Source organism: Schistocerca serialis, chromosome 2 (genome assembly GCF_023864345.2).
Source record: "Schistocerca serialis cubense isolate TAMUIC-IGC-003099 chromosome 2, iqSchSeri2.2, whole genome shotgun sequence".
Taxonomy (NCBI): Eukaryota; Metazoa; Arthropoda; class Insecta; order Orthoptera; family Acrididae; genus Schistocerca; species Schistocerca serialis.
The window spans coordinates 214,040,296-214,054,426 of record NC_064639.1 but is presented as its reverse complement, the minus strand read 5'-3'; the positions used below and the strand labels follow the sequence as shown (position 1 = coordinate 214,054,426).

Here is a 14,131-nt window from a genome sequence, read left to right as displayed (position 1 = left end):
TCTACGAAATTTCTTCCCCTAATTAAAACCTATATCTCTTCGAGGAATACTCTCTTAGCCGTTGGTAGTCTGCTTCTTATATCCATCTTACTTCAACCATCATGTGTTATTTTGTTACCAAGGTAGCAGAATTCTTTCTCATCATCCACTATGTGGTCACCCATTTTTATGTTAAATTTGTCGGTAATCCGTTTTCTGATGCTCCTCATTACTTGTCTTTCTTTTTTTTCTTGTTCTGAATGCATATGAGGTGTGTCTATAAAATAGTGTCACCGAGTAAGTATGCAGCCAAGTAGAATGCGACCTTTCTGATGTATGCAGACAAATGAGTTTGGCCGTGGCCTTCGTTTGAGTAAGAGCTGTTATTTTGTTTTGCCGGAAAAGTCATAAGTGTAATAACAGAGAAGCGAATAGTCGTGAAGTTTCACACGAAACTTGAGATAACTCGTACTGAAACCCACCTTTTACTAAAAGAACTACATTTTACTAAGTCGCTTCAGGCAAATGCCGGATTGGTTCCTTTGAAAGGGCACGGCCGACTTCCTTCCCCCATCCTTCCCCAATCCGATGGGACCGATGACGTCACTGTTTGGTCCCCTCACTCAAATCACCCAACCAATCTAAGAGAACGGTATGGCTGAGGTTGTTTATCACGTATACGAGTTTTTGAGTGGTTAAAATGTTTCCAAGATGGCCGAGAAGACGTTGTAGATGACTCACGCCTAGGACGTACTTCAACGTCACAAACGGATTAAAATATCAAACAAGTATGTAATGCTATTCGATCTGGGTATTCGGTCGATTGCTAAATGAGCAAATACAGATTCAAAGCAATGATGATTGTTGTTTTCGATACACATGGAATTGGGTATCTTCAGTGGGCTATTGATCACCATTACTACTTTGAGGTCCTTACTCAACTCCGTGAGCAAATAAGAAACAAACGACTAATTACGGAAGAACACGTTAAGAGTCCTGCATCAAGACAATGCATCGGATCATACCGCACTGTCTGTTAAGAGGTTTCTAGCTCCGTGGTAGACTACAGACGTTATTCGCCTGAGCTAGCACCAAGTGGCTTTAATGTATTGCCCAATTTCAAATCTATAATAAAAGGAACAAGATTTAGGTCCGCTGAAGCAGTGAAAGAAAAGCAGCATGCGTCATCGAGGAGCTCACAGAGGAAGACGTCCAGTACTGTCTTCATTAATGGTAAATTCGCATGGAGCGTTTTAGGGATAGAGCATGGAAGTATATTGAGGAAGACACTCGCTAAATATGTATACTTTTGAAATTAAATGTTTTAGAGCAATAGTCCCGTTATTTTATAGCCACGCACTTTCTGTGTTCAGTAAACTGTGTTCATTAAGATCTGTAGCTCTCATAATTCTTCCTCACATTCGTCTCTATGTTGGTAGAAATTGTGTATAATCGTCTTCCTTAAACCCAGATAGCTGTCTTTATGAGACGCTCCCTTAACGTTCTTATGGTCATTTGAAAGGAAAGTAGAAAGAGAAAGTCATTTTGTTAAACTGTGAACAGATTTGGAAGGTAAGTACATGTGGTTCACTTATAAAAACACTATCAAAGACAGATATCTGGATTTTAATCTGATCTGGCACCCAGCTTCAGCCTGAGTGCTCAAAACAGTGCTTGGTACTGCCAGTAGACACATATAAAAACACGTACGCTCTCCTACCCTTCAGAACTAATATTTCCTTCGTTAAGAAGCAGAGTCCACCTCCACACCTGAAGGGTCAGCATGGCTGACCCAGTACTGCCACGTACTTTTCCTTGTGGAAGGTCTGGCACGGGGTGCACTCTGCCTCCCGAGACCAGCTGACGAGTTACTCGACCGATTAGGAGCGGTTTTAAGGTCAAGACACATGGCAACTATGGTGAGAGCGGTGTGCTGACCACATGTTCGTTCAACCACATACGATGACGCCACTGACAGAGATTGACATGACCCGTCTAAGGCCAGAACGTGGAACTTTACTTTTACCTTGTGGAGTAGAGCCGGATAATTTGGGTAAAATTAATGAGGAAGGTCAGATACTGAGATTCTCAGAATGAGGGGGCTCAGTTTTGAGGACGAGCATCCGAGCGACCTTCCCTTCCTTTTTAACCTTCTCCAATCTGTCACTCACTCCTCTGACAGGAGGAAGATATTAGCTCCAGCTGTTATCGTACTGCATGTGCCTTTATGCAGGGTTATTCATAAGTACGTTCTGGTTTCAAAAGACTACTGTGTTAAAACTATAAGACAATAAGAAAAACGAAACACATCGCGGCTAGAGCATCTCTCCAAGCGTCGATTCATAATAAGCGCCCTGCAATTGTTTCAGTAGGGGAAGAGATGCCAGAACATGAAGAAAAACCATTCGTTATGCATCGTCAGATTGAATTATTTCGCAGTTAGCAACAAGCAACTCAGTGAATAGATCTAAAAAGTGGACCGCTGTCATACTTTCCCAGACATTTCATGACAGCAGATTAAATGAACTGCACACACATATTGACGTTTGCCCGTATTGAGTGTTGTATACAACTTCATATAGAATGGTAAAGAGAAGTGGGTTACAGAGTGGTGTGGCAACTGTCGCCATAGGAAAGCTGGACAAGAGCAGAAATGGTTAGCGAACAAGTTAACATAACACACAGAACATTTACTTAACTTGTATTTCTCCAAGTGTACAAAGACTTATTACAAATAATACAGCAAAAATTAGAGTGCAGCTCACACAATAGCAACAAGCATGAGACTTGGTGTACTAAGCACGAACGATAGTATCATAGCGATGAGGCTCCAAAAGAGTGTGCTGAGTGGCTGCCGCGGGCCGTCCTGTATTGCAGTGGCAGAGGACGCTCGTGGTCCAGAGCCAGTGGAGGCGTGGCTGAGTGGCCGCTCACCAACTGGGTCCGCCAGATGCTGCACGACCACTGTCGGCATCAGACAGGAAACTTTCAATTCCGTTGCTAACTGTGATGTCCGTACGGTGGTATCGACACGTGATACCACACTGAGCACGTGTAATGTACATTAAAACCTTGGACAGATGCTCTGTCCACTAATATATGTGTATCTTATGAATGTGTAATAGTGTACGCGCATTTTCTTTTGAAACTCCAGAAAATATTAGATACAGGCTTTCAGGTAGATGCCATTTTCCTTGACTTCCGGAAGGCGTTCGATACAGTTCTGCACTGTCGCCTGATAAACAAAGTAAGAGCTTACGGAATATCAGACCAGCTGTGTGGCTGGATTGAAGAGTTTTTAGCAAACAGAACACAGCATGTTGTTCTCAATGGAGAGACGTCTACAGACGTTAAAGTAACCTCTGGCGTGCCACAGGGGAGTGTTATGCGACCATTGCTTTTCACAATATATATAAATGACCTAGTGTCGTAAGTTCCATGCGGCTTTTCGCGGATGTAGTATACAGAGAAGTTGCAGCATTAGAAAATTGTAGCGAAATGCAGGAAGATCTGCAGCGGATAGGCACTTGGTGCAGGGAGTGGCAACTGACCCTTAACATAGACAAATGTAACGTATTGCGAATACGTAGAAAGAAGGACCCTTTATTGTACGATTATATGATAGCGGAACAAACACTGGTAGCAGTTACTTCTGCAAAATATCTGGGAGTATGCGTGCGGAACGATTTGAAGTGGAATGATCATAAAAAATTAATTGTTGGTAAGGCGAGTGCCAGGTTGAGATTCATTGGGAGAATCCTTAGAAAATGTAGTCCATCAACAAAGGAGGTGGCTTACAAAACACTCGTTCGACCTGTACTTGAGTATTGCTCATCAGTGTGGGATCCGTACCAGGGCGGGTTGACGGAGGAGATAGAGAAGATCCAAAGCAGAGCGTCGCGTTTCGTGTCAGGGTTATTTGGTAAGCGTGATTGCGTTACGGAGATGTTTAGCAAACTCAAGTGGCAGACTCTGCAAGAGAGGCGCTCTGCATCGCGGTGTAGCTTGCTGTCCAGGTTTCGAGAGGGTGCGTTTCTGGATGAGGTATCGAATACATTGCTTCCCCCTACTTATACCTCCAGAGGAGATCACGAATGTAGAATTAGAGAGATTCGAGCGCGCACGGAGGCTTTCCGGCAGTCGTTCTTCCCGCGAACCATACGCGACTGGCACAGGAAAGGGATGTAATGACAGTGGCACGTAAAGTGCCCTCCACCAAACACCGTTGGGCGGCTTGCGGAGTATAAATGTAGATGTAGATGTAGGTACTCATGAATAGCCCTGTACGTGAGATAAGAATTGGCTAGCAGTTCTGTCTCATAACTTTAGTTTTCTCTAGTGAATTTTCGTTTCGATACAACACGTTGTTTTTTCATGTGCTGAGTAACAAAGTTGTATCAACCACCTGTTTGAGAGCCAGGTGGAGAGTGTATGGCCTGGTGTTGTAAACTGCCCTCTCTCCCCTCAGCATCACGCCGCGCCCTCGCCCAGCTGTGGCGCCGTCGACGGTGCGCAGCCAGCTGCCGGCCACCACGTACCGACCACAGCTGCTGGCCACGGCCACACCGCGCCCGCAGACGACCACCACGCAGCTGTACACCCGCCCCCCGCCCGTCTTCCAGTCCAGCACAGCGTCGCCCTACTCGACTGCAGCTCACTCCCAGGCGCAGCTGTACGGCAGGACGACGTCGCTGTACCAGCCGTCCAGCACGGTGGCCACCGCCGCTACCGCCGACGTCGACTTCGACGACGAGCTGCGCAAGTTCCAGCTGGAGAACAACGTCGTGACCACGCCGCGCACCGTCAGCCCCGCCGCGCTGGCGCAGCGGGTGCAACCTATCCAGCACGCGCAGCTAGCCACAGCCAGGCCACAACAGGTGGTCCAACAGGCACGCAAGGTGAGAGGGATTGCCTTCTCAGAAGAAGAAAAATGCGGCACCCGTAACCTGGGACACACACTGAATTTATTTCACTCTGCTGGTACAATATTGAAAATGGGTCCACAGCTGCGTTGAAATGTTTACATAATTACACTACTGGCTATTAAAATAGCTACACCCAGAAGAAATGCAGATGATAAACGAGTATTCATTGGACAAGTATATTATACTAGAACTGACATGTAATTTGGGTGCATAGATCCTGAGAAATCAGTACCCAGAACAACCACATCTGGCCGTAATAACGGCCTTTATACGCCTGGGCATAGAGTCAAACACAGCTTGCGTGGCGTGTACAGGTACAGCTGCCCATGCAACTTCAACACGATACCACAGTTCATCAAGAGTAGCGATTGGCGTATTGTGACGAGCCAGTTGCTCGGCCACCATTGACCAGACGCTTTCAGTTGGTGAGAGATCTGGAGAATGTGCTGGCCAGGGCAGCAGTCGAACATTTTCTGTATCCAGAAAGGCCCGTACAGGACCTGCAACATGCGGTCGTGCATTATCCTACTGAAATGTAGGGTTTCGCAGGGATCAGGGATCGAATGAAGGGTAGAGCCACAGGTCGTAACATATCTGAAATTTAACGTCCACTGTTCAAAGTGCCGTCAGTGCGAACAAGAGGTGACCGAGACGTTTAACCAATGGCACCACATACCATCACGCCAGGTGATACGCCAGTATGGAGATGACGAATACACGCTCCCAATGTGCGTTCACCGCAATGTCGCCAAACACGGATGCGACCATCATGATGCTGTAAACAGAACCTGGATTCATCCGAAAAAATGACGTTTTGTCATTCCTGCACCCAGGTTCGTCGTTTACACCATCGCAGGTGCTCCTGTCTGTGATGCAGCGTCAAGGGTAACCGCAGCCACGGTCTCCGAGCTGATAGTCCATGCTGCTGCAAACGTCGTCGAACTGTTCGTGCAGATCGTTGTTGTCTAGCAAACGTCCCCATGTGTTGACTCAGGGATCGAGACGCGACAGCACGATCCGTTACAGCCATGTGGATAAGATGCCTGTCATCTCAACTGCTAGTGATACGAGGCCGTTGGGATCCAGCACGGCGTTCCGTATTACCCTCCTGAACCCACCGATTCCATACTCTGCTAACAGTCATTGGATCTCGACCACCGCGAGCAGCACTGTCGCGATACGATAAACCGCAATCGCGATGGGCTACAATCCGACCTTTATCAAAGTCGGAAACATGATGGTACGCATTTTTCCTCCTTACACGAGGCATCACAACAACGTTTCACCAGGCAGCGCCGGTCAACTGCTGTTTATGTATGAGAAATTGGTTGGAAACTTTCTTCATGTCAGCACGTTGTAGGTGTCGCCACCGGCGCCAACCTTGTGTAAATGCTCTGAAAAGCTAGTCATTCACATACCACAGCATCCTCTCCCTGTCTGTTAAATTTCGCGTCTCAAGCACGTGACCTTCGCGATGTAGCCATTTTAATGGCCAGTAGTGTAGATATGTCCTGCAGCTAATTAAATTTCGCGTCTCAAGCACGTGACCTTCGCGATGTAGCAATTTTAATGGCCAGTAGTGTAGATATGTCCTGCAGCTAACACTTTTTTTTAATTTATGTACGATTGCACAATTTCGGTCTTGGTCATAACGTGAAAGTTGAGTCCAATGGTAGGTTGAAAGATATGTAATTCAAAAACTGTGATGTGCACCCATATTAATTGTGCTAGTGATCCAGGTTTTATTATATATCAACTGATAATCACAAACAGAAAGGACACCATATAAATATACCATGAGGTGACAGAAGTCATGCGAACCTGCTAATTAACGTGACGGATCTCCTTTTGCCCGATATAGTACAGCAGCTCCACGTGGCATGGAATCAACAAGTCGCTGAAAGCCCCCTGCGTTGATATTGAGCCATGCTGCCTTTATAGCTGCCCATAATTGTGAAGGTGTTGAAGTGCAGTATTTTCTGCATGAACTGACCCCTCAGTTTTGTCCCATAAATTTTCGACAGAGTTCGTGTCACGCGTTCTGAGTGTCCGGTATTGTCATCAATAAAAATTCCACAGTTGTTTGGGAACAGGGAGTCCATGTTTGGCTGCAAATCGCCCCCTAGTAGCTGAACCATTTCGAGTCAACCATCGGCTCAGTTGGAACAGTGCCTTGTTGACAACTTGGGTGCATGGCTTCGTGAGGTGTGCTCCACGCTCGAACCCCATCATCAGCTCTTACAAGCTGAAGTCGGCAGTCGTCTAACGGGGCCACGGTCTTCCAGTCGTCTAGGGTCCAACCGATATGGTCATGAGCCCAGGAGAAGAGATGTCGTGCTGTTAGTAAAGGCGCTCATGTCGGTTGTCTACTGCCACAGCCAATTAAGGCCACCTTGTCCTGACTGCTACGTTCGTCGTATGTCCCACATTGATTTCTGCAGTTATTTCACGAGGTGTTGTCTGTCTGTTGACACGGACAACTCTAAGCAAACGCCGCTGCTCTCGGTTGTTAAGCGAAGGCCGTCGGCCACTCCGTTGTCCGTGGTGAGCGGTAATGCCTGAAATTTGGTATTCTCGGCTCACTGTTGATATTGTGGGTCTCGGAATAACGAATTCCCTAAGATTTCCGAAATGAAATGTCCCATGCGTTCAGCTCCAACCACCAGCCCACGTTCAACATCTGTTAATTCCCCTCGTGCGGCCATAAGCACGTCGGAAACCTTTTCACTTTAATCCCCTGAGTGCAAATTTCAGCTCCGTCAATGCATTGCCGTTTTACACTTTCTGTACACGGTACTACCGCCGTCTGTGTATGTGCATATCGCTATCCCGTGGCTTTTGTCACCTCAGAGTATTTCAGTCTGCTCGTTACAACACTAAGTTCACTACCGTCCCTGAAACTCTGTCCACAGATGCTATGAAATGTTTAAATAACTAGGTACGACCTGTAGTTGTCTTTTATTATTTGTATACGACTGCACAATTTATGTCTTTGTCATAACATGAAAGTTGAGTGCAATTACGCGTGGAAATATATGTAACATAAAAACTGTGACATGCAACCATATTAATGGTGCCACTTTCATGATAACCTACAAGCGCAATGATAAAGGACACCTTTCAAGTACACTGCCCAGCGGAATTCAAGGCTGACTTCTTCGAAACTCCGGAATTACCACCCACGGCGACCCTTAAGGTTGAAATTTCGCTCAAAGATACTACCTTCCTCTGCAATGGTACAATAGCGTAGCGCCCTGCGACGTCAGCCTAGGTCACGACGACGTTCAAAAAGCAAGTTACCGACACATGCGAAAAAAAGGCAACAGCTCAGAAGTTTATTTGACATGTAAGATGGGTTAATGACGTCACATTGCAGCCAAGTATCGCCAAAGTTCTTCCCAATGCCACCGAGAACGCGTCGCACTTTCTGAAGGACGTACTCTCCCTCATCCTCACATTTCACCACTTCTATTGCTGCCTCCACGATGGAGGTCAGGCCGGCCGCGGTGGTCTCGTAGTTCTAGGCGCTCAGTCCGGAACCGCGCGACTGCTACGGTCGCAGGTTCGAATCCTGCCTCGGGCATGGATGTGTGTGATGTGCTTAGGTTAGTTAGGTTTAAGTAGTTCTAAGTTCTAGGGGACTGATGACCACAGATGTTAAGTCCCATAGTGCTCAGAGCCATTTGAACCATTTTTTGATGGAGGTCAGAATCGCGGCGCCCAGCGTTGAAACGATGCGGGTTTCTTATGAGTGCCTCAGGAAAACATTCCAGACACGCCGCCTCTCAGAATCTTCACGGAAAGGGCGCAGGGAGTGGCTTAAAGGGCGTCAATGAAACCATCCTTTCTCCAGGCCGTTGATTCCCACACATTTCGCTGTCGAAAACAGTTCACAGTGCGATGAGCAACAGGAAGACGTTCTTCACAATCTTTGGCACTACTGACATCCTCCGGCGTTTCAACCCTTCTCAAAGTATACTGTCGGGCTGCATCCCTATTAAACGCTATTTGACCCCTTTGGACCACAGCGCGACCTCAATTTTTACAGGCTGGAATCAATAGAGACCGTTAGAAACCATCTGAAAGTGATTCAAACCAGAAAAGAGTGCTTATGTTCTACCAACCCTCCTATTTCGCATCCTTCCACGGTGTGTGTGCGTGGGTGGGGAGGGATGGGGGCGCGATATTGGCGAATGCGTGAATAAAACGGCAAAGGATCATTCTAAAACACCCTAGTTCGGCAAAACCCTCGGTGTCACCCACCCACCTTTGTTGAGCACTTTGAAAGTGAACCTGTACAGGCGGAACATGTGACGAGAATACCAAGCGTCTGCCGGCAAGCTAAGCTGCTGCTGAAACTTCCTAGCAGATTAAAACTGTGTGCTGGACCAAGACTCGAACTCGGGATCTTTGCCTTTCACGGGCAATTGCTCTACCACCTGAGCTACCCAAGCACGACTCACAACACGTCTTACAGCTTCAATTCTGGCAGTATCTCGTCTCCTACCTTCCAAAGGTAGGGCAGAAAAGCTTCTGTAAAGTTTGGAAGGCAGGATACGGGGTACTGCCAGAATTGAAGCTGTAAGGACGTGTTGTGAGTCGTGCTTGGGTAGCTCAGGTGGTAGAGCACTTGCCCGCGAAAGGCAAAGGTCCCGAGTTCGAATCTCGGTCCGGCACACAGTTTTAATCTGCCATGAAGTTTCATATCAGCACACACTCCGCTGCAGAGTGAAAATCTCATTCTGGATACGCTGCTGCTCTTTCGAGGCTTCACTGCTACTCTTGCGCCTGATAGTAGGCCATCTGGCATTGGAGTTTGTCGAAGACGTTGCTGCCCTTCAATCGCCTACGATTTCGTCCCGGATTGGGTCTGTACACAGATGCATTTTTAAATTTCTCAGTAAAGGTGGGCGTTTGGCAATGAGGGTTTTGCTTAACTGGGGGGTCTTAGAGGAACGATTTGTCGTTGTAATCGTGCATGGGTCAACGTCTGGACCAGAAAATATTTCAGGCACCTTAGGATAGGCAACCCAGCTTACGTCATACAAATCCATGACAGATTATGTAAGTTGGGTTGCCTACCTTGAGATGCACTAGACTTTTCTGGGTCCGTTTCACAAATCTTGACCAAAACGCTTACTTGCAAAGGCCACACTAAACCCCTGCCCGGCCGAAGTGGCCGTGCGGTTAAAGGCGCTGCAGTCTGGAACCGCATGACCGCTACAGTCGCAGGTTCGAATCCTCCCTCGGGCATGGATGTTTGTGATGTCCTTAGGTTAGTTAGGTTTAACTAGTTCTAAGTTCTAGGGGACTAATGACCTCAGCAGTTGAGTCCCATAGTGCTCAGAGCCATTTGAGCCAAACCCCTGCCTATATGTCGGTGCTTATATACCCGCATCGGAGTCGCAATGAGTTGCATATACGCTATAGTGACGGCTTCCGACGGAAACTTTTTGATCATACCTTCTACTTTGCCCACCCTGTACGAGAAGACCAAAAGAATTTTCTGCATTTTCTGCATTTTATTTCTTTGTCTTTGGTGACTGATGATCAAGCACCCCTGCAGAGAAACTATAGCAACAACAACAATAATCACAACGAGATGGTGTTCCTGCAGGTTCCACCTGCGGCGGCGGCGCCAGCGGCGAGCTCGGACCCGATCTACTCGTCGGAGCTGGTGTACGACCCGTCGACGGGCCAGTACAACACGGTGCTGTACCAGACGCTGCCGCAGACGCAGGGCGGCGAGCTGAACCTGCGCGCCAGCATCCAGCCGTACGTGGCGCCGCAGCAGTCGCAGCAGCAGCACTACTTCCAGCAGCTGCTCCAGTCGCAGCAGCTGTACGCGCAGCAGCGACAGCGCTCCCGCTACGAGGTGACGACGCCGCCGCCGGCGCCCGCGCCAGCTGCCGCGAGACAGCAGCAGTACCGCCAAGCGCAGGTGCAGCAGGCGCCACAGACCTACTATTACGTGGCCGCACCTGCTGGCCCGGCAGCCGCTGCGCCTACGGGCAGGGAGTCCCTATCGCACGGTCAGATAGAGGCCTTCCTCCGGGGGCACAACATCGCCTTCTAAAAGGTAACCCTCTCTCCTCTTCTACCACTTGTAACACTGTAATTGTCTCACCTCGGGCCGTATGCTCTTGGCTACAATGGGCACTTGCCGCACACCTTTCTGACCTGTTCCTAATGCAGGCCTCTTCTTCCTCTCATTGTCACAGGCGTAATTAACCCTATTCTCTATCTTAACCAGTACGATTATGACCAAGCTACTAATACATCCAGGGGACAAAAGTCAGCCGGCCGGAGTGGCCGTGCGGTTCTAGGCGCTACAGTCTGGAGCCGAGCGACCGCTACGGTCGCAGGTTCGAATCCTGCCTCGGGCATGGATGTGTGTGATGTCTTTAGGTTAGTTAGGTTTAATTAGTTCTAAGTTCTAGGCGACTGATGACCTAAGAAGCTAAGTCGCATAGTGCTCAGAGCCATTTGAACCATTTGAACAAAAGTCAAGGGATACCTCCTAATATGGTGTCGGACCACCTTTTGCCGAGTGTAGTCCAGCAACTCGACGTGGCATGGACTCAACAAGTCGTCGGCAGTCTCCTGCAAAAATATTGAGCCAAGCTGCCTCTATAGCGATCCATAACTCGGAAAATGTTGCCGATTCAGGATTTTGTGCACGAACTTTCCACGTGTCGGGCGATCTGGGTGCCAAAACATTCGCTCGAACTGTCCGGAATGCTCTTCAAACCAACAGCGAAGAACTGTATGCCGACAACATGGTGCATTGTCACCCATAAAAATGTGCTATTAGCAAAGACACTCACGTCGGTCGTCTACTGCCATAGCCCATTAACGCCAAATTTCGCCGCACTGTCCCAACAGATACTTCCGTCTTCCCTTCCACATTGATATCTATGGTTATTTCATGCGTTGTTGCTTGTCCGTCAGCACTGACAACTCTACGGAAACACCACTGCTCTCGGTCGTTAAGTGAAGTCTGTCAGTCACTGCGTTGTCCGTGGTGAGAGGTAATGTCTGAAATTTGGTATTCTCGGCACACTCTTACACTGTGGATCTCTGATTATTAAATTCCTTAACGATTTCGGAAATGAAATGTCCTCCTTTGCATCTAGCTCCAGCTAGCATTCCGCGTTCAAAGTCCGCTAATTTCCGTGGTTTGGCCTTTATCACGTTGGAAACGTTTTGACACGAATCATCTGAATACAAATAACAGCTCCGCCAATGCACTGTCCTTTTATGCTTTACAGTATACTACCGCCACTTCCACGCTTTCATATTGCTGTCGATGACTTTCGTCACCTCGGTGTATACAGGGCTATTACAAATGATTGAAGCGATTTCATAAATTCACTGTAGCTCCATTCATTGACATATGGTCACGACACACTACAGATACGTAGAAAAACTCATAAAGTTTTGTTCGGCTGAAGCCGCACTTCAGGTTTCTGCCGCCAGAGCGCTCGAGAGCGCAGTGAGACAAAATGGCGACAGGAGCCCAGAAAGCGTATGTCGTGCTTGAAATGCACTCACATCAGTCAGTCATAACAGTGCAACGACACTTCAGGACGAAGTTCAACAAAGATCCACCAACTGCTAACTCCATTCGGCGATGGTATGCGCAGTTTAAAGCTTCTGGATGCCTCTGTAAGGGGAAATCAACGGGTCGGCCTGCAGTGAGCGAAGAAACGGTTGAACGCGTGCGGGCAAGTTTCACGCGTAGCCCGCGGAAGTCGACGAATAACGCAAGCAGGGAGCTAAACGTATCACAGCCGACGGTTTGGAAAATCTTACGGAAAAGACTAAAGCAGAAGCCTTGACGTTTACAATTGCTACAAGCCCTGACACCCGATGACAAAGTCAGACGCTTTGAATTTTCGGCGCGGTTGCAACAGCTCATGGAAGAGGATGCGTTCAGTGCGAAACTTGTTTTCAGTGATGAAGCAACATTTTTTCTTAATGGTGAAGTGAACAGACACAATGTGCCAGAACTACGAGCTCGCATCAACGATGCTTTCGAACTCATTGATGGGGACATGCTGCGCCGAGTGTGAGAGGAACTTGATTATCAGCTTGATGTCTGCCGAATCACTAAAGGGGCACATATCGAACATTTGTGAATGCCTAAAAAAACTTTTTGAGTTTTTGTATGTGTGTGCAAAGCATTGTGAAAATATCTCAAATAATAAAGCTATTGTAAAGCTGTGAAATCGCTTCAATCATTTGTAATAACCCTGTATAAGGGGCAGACATTTGAAAACGAAGCAGGTGGAAAAAATGCTTGAACTGTTCATTATATCGAAAGTAATCGGCATAACTGTTAATACATTTTTCCCCCTGCGAGACAAGACTGTCAATGCCTTCATGGAAAAGTGTTTGCAGCTAGTTATAGAACCGTGATTGTACCCAGGGGTACACCTTTTCGTCCAAACGCAAACGACGCCCCAGAATATCTTTCTTCAGGGTTCTAGAAGTATGGAAACCACATTGGGAGAAGACGCGTAAGGCCTTCCCAGCGAATCTGCAGTGTAGTCGAAAGGAATGACGTCGCCCGTCGACATTCCTGAGTGTTTGGACTTTATGGTGCGCTTCAGTTTCTGAAAAGTGTCCACATACCGCTGTGCATTAACTGTGGCTTCGTGCTCCAGAAAGCCAATGAGCAGCGGTCCCTTGCTGTGAACGGAAACGGTCATCATGACATGAAACAACATTCCTCATCGTGATGCCGACGCAGGTGCTGTAGTTATGTCGACAATCTGTTCAACCTTGGCTCCGTCGTCAGGCTGTTAGGAACCCACTACCCAAAGATTTTTCCATATCTGCAGACGCTATGGAGTGACGGCGTGAGCGGTACCGTGACTGATCCCTAAAATGAACCGAATGTCTTCTGCCACCTGGTGTCGATCATTTCTGATGGCAGCATCCGCCGCAACAATGGCAGAAGGGGTAATGAACGATGAGCCTGCCCTGGTCGATAGCTGCCTTTCAGTGACACCCGATCTTGTCGAAATAATGTAGTCTACGCAAACATACGTGCACATGACATACTGTGTTCGCCATGCACGGTAGACATTCAGGAATGAATTTCTCTTCCTTTACATCTTCCGTAGTCAAAAACCACTCTACACCTCGCTGTTCCTCTTTTCCGGCCTCGATAGTGAAGGGAGACGCACACAAAATTCGCTGACCTCAAGTCGAGCACGTCT

General features: G+C 47.7%; 1 protein-coding gene across 2 annotated transcripts in view; it reads left to right on the top strand.

The window, feature by feature from the left end:
* Window positions 1-14,131, top strand: part of LOC126456952 (E1A-binding protein p400-like) — a 189,522-nt gene that overhangs the window by 119,503 nt on the left and 55,888 nt on the right. For both annotated transcript variants that reach the window (XM_050092889.1, XM_050092888.1), the window contains exons 5-6: window positions 4,448-4,877; window positions 10,522-10,983. In XM_050092889.1, coding sequence (XP_049948846.1) covers window positions 4,448-4,877; window positions 10,522-10,980 — 889 coding nt within the window. In that variant the 3' untranslated portion in view covers window positions 10,981-10,983. The remainder of the gene's footprint in view (window positions 1-4,447; window positions 4,878-10,521; window positions 10,984-14,131) is intronic.